At 40.7% G+C, this 14174-nt stretch overlaps 1 protein-coding gene across 1 annotated transcript; it reads right to left on the bottom strand.

The window, feature by feature from the left end:
- Positions 1-245: 245 nt before the first annotated feature.
- On the bottom strand, positions 246-7423 carry LOC146304504 (cyclic nucleotide-gated channel alpha-3-like). Its single transcript, XM_084713875.1, has 8 exons — positions 7143-7423; positions 6161-6214; positions 5971-6069; positions 4584-4640; positions 2696-2878; positions 1910-2011; positions 1717-1823; positions 246-1632 (listed from the first exon to the last, which is right to left on the bottom strand). Exons 2-8 carry the CDS (start codon positions 6208-6210, stop codon positions 275-277), a joined length of 1956 nt encoding a protein of 651 aa, XP_084570001.1. The 5' UTR covers positions 6211-6214; positions 7143-7423; the 3' UTR covers positions 246-274.
- Positions 7424-14174: the final 6751 nt, after the last annotated feature.

Raw genomic sequence — 14174 nt, 5'->3', positions numbered from 1 at the left:
CAAGTAAACAGGACTGACAATCTGACAAAGCATTCTGTACACTATTGTGGTACTACACAGTTTTTTGATATTCAGTTATTACTCCTAAAGTATTGAGGTACCCACCCCGATGCATATGTGAGTTTATAAGAATGGTTAACTTTCAAGGCAAGGTTACTATTTGACCAGGGAATAACGAATCAGTCCAGCTGTCCGACAGTACCATGGGATGACCTCAGAATGAGCGTCCTGAAGTGGAAGAGTCCATAAACCCTGACACTGGTAGCACCAGGCTCTACTCAGCGTCAGATCTGAGGGTTCGGACCTGGTTGGACATATTGGTGAGCCGTTGCTTCATTTTACGCTGGGAGGATTCATACTGCTCTGACATCTTTCGAAATTTGGTTGTCATGACTTCCAAACTGGCTTCAATCTCGTTGACTTTGTTCTCCAAGTCTTTGGCATCAGTCGCAGCCATCAGCGACTCATCTATGAGGTTATCTTTCATCAGGATGGCCCTTCCCTTCTCCTCCAGTGCATTTTTAGCATCAGGATACTCGATGAGTGCCTCCATCAGATCGTCTTTGGACAGGGCAAACAGATCAGAGTAGCCCACACTTCGGATGTTGGCGGTTCTTCGATTTCCTGCCTTACTACCCTTGATACCGAGGATGCTGATTTCTCCAAAGTATGCCCCGTCACTGAGGACCACAAACTGGGTGACTCCATCGTCTGCTACTACAGCCAGCTTTCCTTCTTTAATGATATACATTTCCCTGCCAATGTCCCCCTTCTTACAGATGTAGTCGCCAGGACTAAAAACTTGAGGCTGAAGCTTCAGGACCAACTCAACAAGCAAACCTGCTTCACAGTCCTGAAAGATGCGTACTTTTCTCAGGGTCTCCAAATGTACATTGATGGCTATTTCAGCCTTTAGCTTGTCCGGCAGGTTTTTCAGCACCTGCTTCTCATCACAGGTTTTCTCCTCCGTCCACAGGTAGTCGAACCACTTCACCACCCTAATCTCCAGGTCTTTGGTGACCTTTCGAAATTGCATGTACTGCTTGATAGAGTCAATCTTAGCCTGGAACTCTACACGTGCAGCGTTCATGTTGGAAATCATGGCACCAACATTGCCTACAATTGTAGCAAAGATCAGAACCCCAGTGAGGAAGTCAGCTACCACAAAAAAGTATTCTATATCTCGGACTGGGGGTGGTGTCTCTCCAATAGTGGTCAGGGTAAGAGTGGACCAGTAAAAGCAGTAGATGTACTGTCTGGCCAGGCGAGCAAATTCAGGATTCTTCATGTTTGGATATACCCATGTGTCTGAGCCAAAGCCAAGCACCTTGGAGACGGCAAAGTAGAGGCAGGCATTCCAGTGGATAATGATGATGATGTAAAGTACAAGATTACAAATTCGGAAGATGTTGGGGAAATTGGTTCGAGTTTCAGTCCGGTCAAAAAACTCAAAGAGTCGGCCTAACCTGAAGAGACGGTTGAACCTCCATTCTGGGTTGTTGATTCCGATTTTGAGGAATACAATGTCAGTGGGAATTACTGACAGGACGTCTAATTTGAACTGCCGTGTCTTCATGTACCTTTCTTTCAGGACCTTCTCGTCCTTTACAAGCAGTCCTTGCTCCAGAAAACCTGCCAGCACATTAGAATATGATTAGCATTAAAGATTTGTGTCATCACAAGCTGCACACATTCAGCAAAGTTCCCATCACTCACCTGTCCTGGCTCTCACAAAGGTGTCAATGAGGTAGAGGGCGTCTGAGATGTAGTCCAAAACCATCCATGTTGTAGTATTTTTATACTGCAGTTCATTAAAACAAGCCCTGCAGGGAAACAGACAGAACCATGACAAAGACCTCGAAAAGAACAAGAAGGTAAAGAGGAAAGACAGAACGCCATCATTTCAGACCTGGCCACCAGCATCATCAGGTTGTAGAACACTGGGATGGATATCGTGGCCAGCCAGTAGTAGTACATATCTGTGGCAGGGTCCATGATCCATACCTCCTTTCTGAATGAGAAAAAGTTTATTTTTTGATTAAAAAGCACGTTTACACCAAAGTTGTTGATATGCTTATTGAAAGTCAAGTGTTGGTATCAGTATTGAAGAATCTAAATCTAAGTTCAGTCCCACTTTTACTCAGTGTTGCTATTTGAGATTTTCCGTTATTTTTTTCTTTATTTTTAAAGGGACAGTTCAACCAAAAATTAAAATCCTGTCATTATCTATTCATCCTCATGCTGATTGAAAGTCAGGTTTAGGCGTAATCTCCTAAAGGCCTGACATATGGACACCGTCACACCACACACCCAGTTCAGTTGGTGTGCACACGCATGTGAACTTGACTCTAAACTAAGGATCTACAGTGAGTGAGTCAGGCTAAAATCATGGCATAAATACATTTTTTTAGTCAAGTTGGCATGTTGGGACTTGAGGAGACTTGGATTACACCAGATGAGCAGTATGGAGGCATTTTACGTTTTTATTCCTGTGAAACTCCAGCAGTGTTTTGTGGACTAAAAAACTAAACCTGACCTTCAAATGTCATGAGGGCGAGTAGATAATGACTGAATTTACATTTTTGGGTGAACTATCCCTTTAAGGCAAATTGGAGCAAAGATGTCAAAGTTCAATGAGCAGGGTATCTAGAACATTTCCATTTGATATAGAGTTGCAACCCTAGAAAATACTTACGGTTCTTCCTTTTTATCGTCTTTTTTATCATCCTTTTTGGCATCTTTCTTGTCATCCTTTTTGTCGTCTTTCTTTTCATCCTTTTTGTCATCTTTCTTTTCGTCTTTCTTGTCATCCTTTTTGTCGTCTTTCTTCTCATCCTTTTTGTCATCTTTCTTCTCATCCTTTTTGTCATCTTTCTTACTGTAACAAACAGAGGCAGGTCAGGTGAGTGTTGTCCTGCAGTAGTGTCAGAGAGCCTGAGGGGGGCACTGTGACACAGTAGTCACTAGCAGTACCAGTACTATGAGCACTGCATCATCACTGACGTTAACTAACATCAGCTGTGAGATCAGCAGGAGCACGCTGTGTGACCAATGACAGCTTTTACCTGGAAAAAGTCTTTTCTGCAGCCAGTGCAGTGTGTGGCTCACATCACACTGTGTACAAGTAAAGTTTTTTCCAGTTCTCGCTCAGTTTTCCCATCCTTCCCGATTTTAACCTGAACACTATGAATCATGTGAAATTCCCACATCTGTGTGGTTTCACTGAGGGACAGGACGGACTTGTGACTAATCAGGAGCATGTGTCCATGAGTGTGTGTTTCAGTGAGGCTGGACACTGGGACTTGGCACATCGAGAGGTTTTCTGCCATAAATGTGAAGTCTGAGAAATCTGACGATATCATCTGGGCTATTTTCTCAGAAGATAATCCACAGCCACACAAGATATTATACAACTGTTCAAAATGGCGTGGCCCTTTTATGGGGACCAGTGTGTCCAGATTTAAAGAGATCTATTGTCAGAATATGGCAGAAATAGAATATAGAATAAGGGAAGGTGACCTTAGATGTGGATTGTGTTCATAAACACAAAAGAAAATATCTTGCTTTTTATGACAGATATTCAAGTCTAATCTGTAAATCATCTAATGAAGTGTTCAAGAAATGTTTGCAAATAAAAATTATGTTAATAAGTAAAATAAAGCTGTAATGACACCTTGTGTTGGTAAGGAAATTTTAAGCAGAAATGATAATAATATAATATGTGGGACATGAATAAAAGTGGTTGTTGGACCCATAAAATGCTTCATAAATGTTAATAAATCACATCATTTAGTCATTATACATATTTATATTCTAATATATACATATATATATATATACACATATATATATTTCCTATATATCTGTCCAACAATTTGGTCCAGAGTGTCAACCACTGATCAGATTACCATTACATTAATTTACATTTGCTGTTGATATATAATGCCTGGCCCCCCAAAAAAGTCACTCTAATATTTGGTTGGACCTCCTTTAGCTTTGATTTTTCACTAAACTCTTGTATTGATGATGGGAGAGTTGGACCACTGTGTAAAGTCTCTCCAGCACATCTCAAAAACTCTCAGTGGGGTTCAAGTCTGGACTATGTGATGCCCCTATCACTCTGGAACAGGGTAGATCTGGACTCATCAGACCACATGACCTTTTTCCATTGATCCACAGTCCAATCTTTATGTTCCCTCACAAACATTTTTTATTTTTTATCCTCACTAATAAGTAGAAACAGTTTTGGTGACTGTGACCTTTACTCTGTTACAGCAGTGAGGTCAAGATTTCCATTTAACAACACTTTTGCTCAGTAATAAAATATTTTAAAAAGGTCTTTGATAGGCTGCTTTTCTTTGGATGAAGAGATTATCCAAGGGACCCTTCTGATCTGTCTGTACATCTACAGGTCAACTTAAAAATGAACAACTCTTGCATGGACGCTCAGGTGAGGAAACACTGAATCATTCTTGATGGAACTGAATTGCCTCTCATCTCTTAACAGTTTGTATAAATCTACTGGAGCAGATGATCTAAATTAATAATGATGAACGTGTGAGAGGATCCATATTTGATCTTACCCGTCATTGTTGTTGGAGTTGTTCATGTTCTGTGCAGCCAGCGGCCGCAGACCACCACTGAAAGACACAAATAAATAAATACATACATCTGCGACCAAGACACACAACAACACAATATCAGAATATAAGTTTCAGACAACTTTCTAAAAGTGATGATCACAGTCACACACACTTCATCCAGTGATTGGTCAGCTTCTGTCTAAGCTCTCTTTTTTCAGTCTTTACACAATTACTGCTGTCACTTTTCACATGAACACAGTCACTCAACAGTTTGCCTCTTGCTGGAGTCTAAACTGTTGATATCAAGAAACAAATATTTCTATTGTGGCTCACAGTGTTTTGTCCTCTTGTTCTGTAGCACATAGACCAGTGATTCTAAACGTGCGGGACACAGTCCACCAGTAGGACATAAGGGCCCTGCAGGTGGGTCTTGAGAGGTCATGAAAAATACATTTTTAAGTTAATTTTAATAAAACAAGGCCATGAGATTAAAATGATGTGTTATTCTTCTTTGACAGGCTGAATTCAGTGACCTGTTACATTAACATCTGAACGTATCTTAATTCTCAGGTGTCAGTTTGAGTCGTGGCGTTCTTACATTTGGTTCTGACTGATGTAGACAATTGGTGATTAGTTTCCCATCTTTGCTGAATTACTCCCTTTTCTTTGTCTATTCTGCCTAAATCTACACAGCTTGTTATTTAGTGGTGACTTGTTTCCCCTGCTGGACGTTGGATAGCAAAGACGGTGACAGGTTAACCTGCACTTGACCCACGTGTGCACATTCTGAATGACATCAAACACACCTTTCTTCACAGCCATTGGATAAAAGCGTCCTGCATTGGTTTGGATTTTAAAGACTAGAGGCAGTCAAAATGTGGGACATGGTCTCAATACATGGAGCAAGGGACAAAATGCCCTGGTCTAACTGCACTCCTGCTTAATGAAGAGGACTTTCTCTGAATTACCTTAAAGGTAAAATTAAAAATACATATTTTTTCCTCTGGCTTGTAGTGCTGTTTATTCATCTACATAGTTTTGGTGTGAGCTGCAGAGTTTTGGTGATATCAGCTGTAGAGATGTCTGACTTCTCTCCGCTATAATGGAACTAAGTGACACTTGGCTTGTGGTGCTAAAAGACACATTCATCATTAAAATGATTTCATTTTAAAGCTAATGTGTTTCAGAGGCATCTTTTGTAATGTTTGTTGAAGTTCTCTTTACATTCTGACAGCAATCGATAAATAAAAAAACAAGAAAAACATCTGGTCTCTGTGGCTGTTGCAGGCCTGTAAGAAGCCCATCCAATCACGTCATTCGGCCCAAACAAAACCAAACTAAGGTTCAGGTTCAGGGGTCTGGGTGTGGTTGGAGGGGTCCGGCTCACCTGCTCCTGCTCCTCATGTTGTCCTCTGGGCTCTGGCTGCTGAGGCCGGACTCTGCGGGGACAACACTGCCCCTCCCAAAGTGCACCATGTGTGACAACCTGAGAAAAGACATCAGAATGAGCTGAAATCAGTTTATCAGTGGAGACACACGCTGGGGAGAAAAAGATGGACACAATCAGTGAGACTCACCTGGACAGCAGTCCTGTCCCCAATAAAGATGTCTGATTCTGGCTGTCCATCAGCCTGGAGACACAGAGACAGAATGATGAGCTCACAGTCATCAAGAAATACAGGTGTAAAAGGGATAGTTCAGATTATTTGAAGTGTGGTTATATAAAGTATATGAAGCCCAGTGCTCCCACTACAGTCCTCTGTCTTTTAAACCTGTTTGCTCCATCTGATGCTCTAAGAATAAGTAGATCTATATAGAACAGATTCAGGTACAAAAACTATATTTAACAGAATATTTTGCATAGAAGGTTAGGATAAGTGAATATTAACATTAACACAGAATTATAGAATAAAAAAAAGTGTTTACAGTGTGGTACAACGTACTGAGGACGTTTCTAATAAACTTGTAAGCTGAGTTATTATTTTTAACTTTTAAACGTCTAATATCTTGTAATTTCCTCTAAATCTTTTGACTTGAAATGAGTCGAGTGAAGTTACTGTACAGAGTTCAAATCAACCTCCTAAAGAAACATGATCAGCATATTAGACTTCCCAGCATGCACAGTTTAAGACGCAAACAGAGAAAGTACAGTTGAATTAACATTAGATTATTTGACTTGAAAAGTTTATTTGTTTTGAATTGTTACAAATGACACCAGTTTGTCTTTTCAAATTCAGTCAACTTAAATTTGAAGACAGTCAGGACACTAACTGTTTTAAGTTAAAACAAATAGTATTAGAGTGAAGATTCAATATTCGTCCTGCTGATTTTACTGCACACACACACACAGTCAAAGAGCTTGTGTTTGTGTTTAGAGCCATTAGCTCAGCAGGTTTCTTCTTCAGCACTGTTAACTCAAATCCTCTCCCAGATTACATCAGCTAAAATTAGATTTTCAGCCCAGTGTGACATGTTGAGCTCAGGACTTCAGAGTTGTTCTTTTCTTAAAATCACACCGTAACATTAACAGTCACCACCTGCTGTGTGAACTGAGTTTACCTGAATGTGAGTGATGATGACGATGAGCAGCTCAGAGAAGAAGAAGTCAGGGGGAGCTCTGGATCAATCCCATACTGCTCCTCGTTTGTTCTTCCTCCTTCACATCACACATGAGAGTGGCAGGAAAGCCGAAGAAGAGTCATATTCCAATAGAGCCTGCTGTGAAAGAGTTAATATCTGTCCTCTAACACAAGTCACAGGAGCAAACAACACTCATGCTTTACTATGGACAAGATCTTCCCCCTGCTGTGGAGGAGGTCCTGTTCATCCACTCTCCCAACAGAGGATAAGGGAGGAGGAGGAGGAGGAGGAGGAGGAGGAGGAGGAGGAGGGAGGAAAGAATCATTTTCTATGCCTTTAAACTTAAGTCCCAGAGAATCAGCCAGTGTGGGCGGACACAAATAGATCGCAGTGATACAATAAATCAAGATCATGACATCAAAAAAAGATACTGTCCTGGTTTTTGGATATTAAAACATTGTAAAAGTTGTTGTTCACATCAATGGGCCTTATGCAAGAACCAGTTGTACAAACAGATTTGTTCTTACAGGGTGTGAACGAGTGATTTAGGAGAACTTGTCGTATTCACTAATTGTCTTGTATTCTGAATTTTCTTTCAGATACAAACACAACACTGTTTCTTTGCTTTAGCAGGTCTTTTAATTCCACTGCTGATGCTGTTAAAATGACGTCAAAATCAGAAAAAGAAGGAGACCGAGAACGGAGCCCTGAGGAACCCCAGCGGGGAGGCTGCAAGGTTTAGTCAAGTTACCCTGCAAGTTTGGTCCTTGACGTAGGATGTGAAGTTTGTAAGCAAGGTCTACTGAGCAACGTTAACATTACCATGGCAACAGAGGCTGCAGAATTTCTCAATAAAAGCTTTAAATAACATATTGACAGGTTATTAATGCCTGCAGATTGTGTTGGCGATAGGTTCTTGCATTGATTAATATGTGTATATTGTTATGTTATATGTTAATTATCACTGCGTAGATCAGCAGGACTGATTGGGATCTGAGCCTCCTCTATATTTATATCCCTTCCAGTCTGGGCAAATCCTCTTAGTGTGTGGATAGCTAAAGTGAGACATCAGACTCCACCTCCAGCTCTCTCTCAGAGAGGTGCAGGACAATCCCCCAGCAGCCTCAGCTAATCTCAGCTCTGCCTGCACTGCTTCCCTCAGCTGCTCGGACTCTCAGCTCAGAGTGTGACAGCTGGGAGCTCAGGAAACCCTCCGTACTACTGAGAAAGTGAGAGCAGCTGGTCAGGTAGAGGTGCAAACACAGTGTGACAATATGTCTTTTGGTCCGTCTCACTCTGTGAGTTTCACACCGAACACACTGTAATTAGCACTAGTGCAAATCAACAGTTGTGTTTATTTGATGTTTTTTGTGTTTCATGCTGGTGATGCCGACATATATTCAAGCACACTGAACAAACACACCTGCTACACCTGCACACACACAACCTGCAGTACGTCTGGAGAGTTCAGTGTCATAACTCTTCCTATTGACCTAACACTATTAATTTTGATCATTTAGATTGTTAAGTTTTAAACTTTTAAACACAATTTACTTAAACTTAAACTTAAAATATATTGTAAATAAAGTGTCCTCCTTCAGTTTCTTTGGCTTTTAAAAAACATCCCATCAGATAAAAATGTTCTAGACATCATCAGTTCATACACACTTATTATTGGAAACTTTATTCTTCATATATGTTGAGTTGTTTTCTTCCCTGTGAACAAATTTGATATTTTTGTTTTTTTAGCTGAACTGCTGTGCTCTGACTTGCGAACTCTCACTTGAATTACAGCAATTGGAATTGATCAAATTGAAGTGTGCCAAATTGCACTGTTGTTTCCCAAAAATGTCTGAGAATGTATTTGGAAATGATTTGGGGGAAAAAACACAGAAAATAAAGTATAAACAGATCTTCTAGGATTAAAATTGTTGTAAGAGCAACCTGGAAAATGGCTACGTCTAACCAACAGTCATCACACATCAAACTGTTGACTCTCTAATAGTTAACATGGAATGACCTGTGTGTGTGTGTGTGTGTGTGTGTGTGTGTGTGTGTGTGTGTGTGTGTGTGTGATGAGGCTGGACTGCAGCCACACAGCGGTCAGATTAGCTGCTGTAAATGAGATTAGAGTTAATCTGCTGCTGCCTCTTGGTGAGCAGACAGAGAAGAAGTGATGGATCACAGTTCACACTGATCAACACTTGTTAATGTGGCCCAGTCAGCAAATATCTGTCTGATGAACCACAGAGTGCATAATAAAAACCTAATGACAGAGGTGAGCTTTGTCAGTTATTGCTCTATCATGGAAAACGGTCAGTAGGTCAAGTATGAGTGAATGAATCTCTTAATTTACAACTCTGCCCTTAATATTATTCTCATTATTATTATGACTTAAAAAAGCCAGTCATGCATTGAGTGTTTTCAGTTGTATTTAAAGAGCACCCTGTTCTAGAGGGAACACACCACCACCACCTAACAGTACAGGTTTCTTTTGAACAAGGTGGACACACATGTTTAGCAGGGGCTGTTCCACCAGGACATTTTGAGATTTCAAGCATCAAACACTTAATTTCCTGCATCCTGGTGATTTTTCATCAGGCTTGGGAAGTAACTGATTACATGTCGCAGGATTACGTAATCTGGATACCAAAAAAAGTTAACTGTATTGTAAAAAACTGTAAAAATGTGGATTATTAGTGGTATTACAGTTTTAAAATAAAGAATGATATCCTACCATGCACAGTGACACATACAGCTGATAATTCATTATCATGACCTCTAGTTAAAAAATGCTTCACTGGGTGGAAATTTCAACATTTCTGTCTTTAAATCAATCAATCAATAAATTGTGCACAAAGGAAGAAACAGCTGCACAAACTAATAAACTTAACAACCAACATAAGACACTGAGATTAGCTGTTAAATTAATCTGCATCTATTTTGATCATCAATTAATCATCATTTTTTCATAAAAAAAAAAAAAAGTCAAAATCCTCTGATTCCAGCTCCTGAAATGTGAATATTTTCTGGTTTCTTTACTCGTCTCTGACAGTAAACTGAATATCTTTGAGTTGTGGACAAAACAAGACATTTGAGGACGTCATCTTGGACTTCAGGAAACAATGATCACCATTATTGACATTTTATGCATCAAACAACTAATTACACTAAACAATTTCTCCATATTTTATAGTTATGTAATTAAAAACACAAAATCTAATGGAATATAATGCATGAAGAGTCACAGGGAAGTGGTTTATCAAAATAAAAATCCTCTGCTATTTTACAGTGTAAATGCACACGTTCTTATCCAGGAGCAGTCCCTGAACACCCCGCGCCTCCTGAAATCTGCCTCTTTGTCACCGGCCCCCTGTGTGATGACTGCTGCTGAGCTGCTGTCAGCAGTCTCTCCTGCAGGGATCAGATGTGTTGGAGCTGGTCTCCAGGCTGCAGCGCTCACATCATAACGCTGGAGGTCGTCCACAGATAATCACTTCCCCCGTGTGCACTTCTAATCGCCGAGCTGCTCTGGATGAGATGAGTCCCCGGTGTCTCCCAGGATGCACGGCTCATTGAATCACTGAACACAGAATGAGCCACAGACCTGAAGCTGTTCTCCTCATGAAACATGGCTTTAATAGAACAGTATTACTGCTCACATGACTGCTGCTCTGTGAGAAGAACAATTACACTGAAACAGCTGTATTGTTGGTTGCAATGACAACTGAACATATGGGGAGCATCAGGGAGACATTAGACCAGACTGAGGGGACAATACTAAGTAATGAATTGGCCTCCATAATCTAGAAATGTGCAATATCTCCAATCAGTCTAGTAACACTGAATGAAATACTCTAAAATGGACAAACTAGATTTAGTTTGAATGAATCAGCAGTCCAGAATCAGGACTGAACTCTTCATATCAGCAGATCAAACTGTGACATCAATGTGTTATCAACTCCCAGTGCTGCTGATGTGTTAACAAGCTGCTGACAGTCAGCTCTGCTCTGACAATTAAATTCATTACTGCCTCAGTGTCAGCTGTGTCTGCCCCCCCCACCCACAGGAGCAATGAGTCATGGTGGCTCCTGCACCACCCACCTCCGCCTCATACACCTGCTGCAGCCCAGATCAGTTCAGTCCAGCTTCACAGAGACCAAACTAATGGTGCATTCAGGTGATCAGACTCTAAAAATTTGAAAAAAGTTTCTTAGAATGAAAAAAAACCCCCCAAAAAACAAGTTGTCAACAGGGAAGTGCTGACAGGGTGAAAAGTTTGCCTGAGGGGTCAAAGGTCACAGACATTCAGTGTTAGTTTTCAGTCTTGCTCCTTACATGCAGAGATTTCTCTGGATTCTCTGAATCTTTTCATGATATTATGGATTGTAGATGCTGAAATCTATAAATCCCTGCAGCAGTTTTGTGTGGAGAAATGTTCTTAAACGGTTAGACTAGTTGCAGTTTTTCACAAAGTGGTGAATCTCACTCCATCCATGCTTGTAAACCAGTGTAAGCAGACATGTGATATGTTTTTATTTTAAATCTTGTACAAGGATTGTGCAACAACAAATATATTAAAGTAAATATCTGACAGCAGACGACCACAACAGGTGAGCGATCGAGTCTATCCTGTAGAGGTAGATCCTTCTTACACATGCAGCACTGCTGCCCTCTGGAGTCCAGGTGTATCACTGCAAGCGGATAATTATAACCAAATTATTTACTATTCTGTTTTTCTTTTATTTCTCATGCATATTACCATCTAACTGACATTTTACCAGCTGTGGAAATCATATTTCATATTCATAAAAGTACAAGTGCCCAAAAAGACTACTTAATTACAGTAATCTGAGTATTTGTAATTAGTTACTTCCACCTCTGCATTTTACATGAATATAAGTAATAAAATGGACAGCCTCATTATTTTTCTCCCACTCGAGGGGCCGTTACATGACCCGGCTTCAACCACAGGTGCTTTCCATGTACCCATTCAATGTCTGTCGATTACAGAGGGTGATCTGCTCATTTTGCTTTTGTATCTCATTTCTTGTCATGCCAGCTGTAGAGCTTCTGTAGAGGATTTGGCTGCAACACTGTGAACTGGAGATCTTCACCCATCCTCTCATCAGCACAGGGGTGAGTAGATATTGAGTGAAATTTCATTTTTGGGTGAACTGTCGCTTTAATCGTGCCTGAAAAGTTGAGCCTGTCGAGGCCTGATGCAGACAAAATTTGGTCCGGAACTGACCCAATCCTGACCCTCATTAGCATATTTCAGCTTGAACCCAAACAATTACAGCCTGACATTTTTCTTAACAAGCTTCCCTCTGTGTACCAAACAGTAGGAGTTTTCAGTGACAGGGACAATACATGCAGGGAACTGGAATTTACAACAACAAAGGAAAATAGACTTACTGAGGTTTAATTTTTTTTCCACATCATGTCAAAGATCCAAAATAAACCCTGTATGTGATGTACTTGAGAACGGAATGCAGTTTCTTTAAACAGCACTCGTGTAGGAATGATTGAGCTTTTTGTTCCATATAAGAGGCTGATCACTGAGGTCACATTTAAAAAGACAGTGTATGTCTCTGTCCAAAGGGTGGATTCAGAAAAAGTGTTACTTTTTGAGTTTTCTTTTTAAAGATGTGAAATAAGAAGAGAATCAAAAGAGGCCTTGTTAGTGAGTGTGTGGCTGTGTGTTCCCGCAGACAGCTGCAGTCAATCATGTGCATGATATCAGAGTGTGACAGTCGGGAACAAAGCTATCAGAGCTGAGATGACGGACATCCCCGCTCCGTCTGCAGCCCTCCACCTGACAGCCAACCGTGTGTGTGTGTGTGTGTGTGTCACATGATGAAGTGTAATCAGTACAGATGACCTTGTGATGGCTGACAGTGTGTGAACGTGACAGGGGTCAGACTACTCGCTGCCTCCATCTCATCAGATTATGGAGTGTGACTGTGACCCTGCTAACATTAGACAAATCCTCACAGTTGAGCACATTCATCTTTATTTTTATCATTTCATAGGATAAGTGGTTTACATTTCCTTCAAGGCCTCGGTTGTTTTCCTTAGTGTGTTCTCATGTCTGCTCCAATAACCTTCCGCCTGCAGCACTGGGGCTGTGATGTCATTGGGAGTGTGGGTGATGGGCTCAATGTACTCATGTTACATGTGTGGTGGGCCTGGTTTGTTGCCATGGGGATTGTTATTGTTTGCCACACAGGTGTGATCTCAGGTGTGCTGCTGTGCTGTGTGAGCTGAGGCTTTGACCTGCCAGCAGGTGGTGTTGGCTGAGCATCCAGGGTACAGATAGACCGATATGGTTTTTTCAGGGCCAATACCGATAACCGATATTTGGAGCCGATATTCATTTGCAGTAAAAGTGAAAATATTGGCGTCAAAATTTTGAACGATACAAACGCCAACACTTAACTTCGTTTAAATGCCTTTAAGCATATGTTTACTTTTCAGATTTGCAACATGCTAAAGTTTTTGTTTTGTTTTTATCTTAGACAATAGACATCTCTGTTTTAAAATTCTAACAAAAAGTGCAGGGAGCTCCCAGGCTCAGCAGCAGATCTTATAAAGTTAAATGAAAACTTAAACAAATAAATAAACAGCTTCCTGAAGTTTTATAAAGTGAATAAAACAAAATTTGCACAGAAATGTGAGTCCCAAATCAATTAGGAGTCCCAATTGAGCAGCACCAGATGGTGGTGCAAAAAACAGAGCTGTTCAGTGAGACGGCTTGTCTTGCAGAGACGTCACTGAAGACGCGCTCAGTTGGGACTGATAAGGGTGGTGCACAGATGGTGCTGTGGGTGGGACAACGCTGGAGACAGAGAGACAGAGCCAAAATAACTCACTATACATGTGTGATTCCAGTGGATCATTTCCAGGTATAAACATGGAAATTTGGGAATAATTTGTGGTTAATTTCTAAGAAATTTCAAATATATTACTTGGTAATTGCCACCTATTTACCCTGACCTTACAGGACCT

Source organism: Lutjanus erythropterus, chromosome 24 (assembly GCF_056507025.1).
Source record: "Lutjanus erythropterus isolate fLutEry1 chromosome 24, fLutEry1.hap2, whole genome shotgun sequence".
Classification (NCBI taxonomy): domain Eukaryota; kingdom Metazoa; phylum Chordata; class Actinopteri; order Lutjaniformes; family Lutjanidae; genus Lutjanus; species Lutjanus erythropterus.
This window is presented reverse-complemented; position numbering and strand designations above follow the sequence as displayed.

Excerpts from the sequence above, each read along its gene's own strand:
- LOC146304504 (XM_084713875.1), bottom strand. The coding sequence starts at position 6,210 with ATGGACAGCCAGAATCAGACATCTTTATTGGGGACAGGACTGCTGTCC. Across the intron at positions 2,012-2,695 it reads GACGATAAAAAGGAAGAACC|AAAGGAGGTATGGATCATGG; the intron begins GTAAGTATTTTC and ends TTTCTCATTCAG. Across the intron at positions 1,824-1,909 it reads CTGATGATGCTGGTGGCCAG|GGCTTGTTTTAATGAACTGC; the intron begins GTCTGAAATGAT and ends GTTTCCCTGCAG.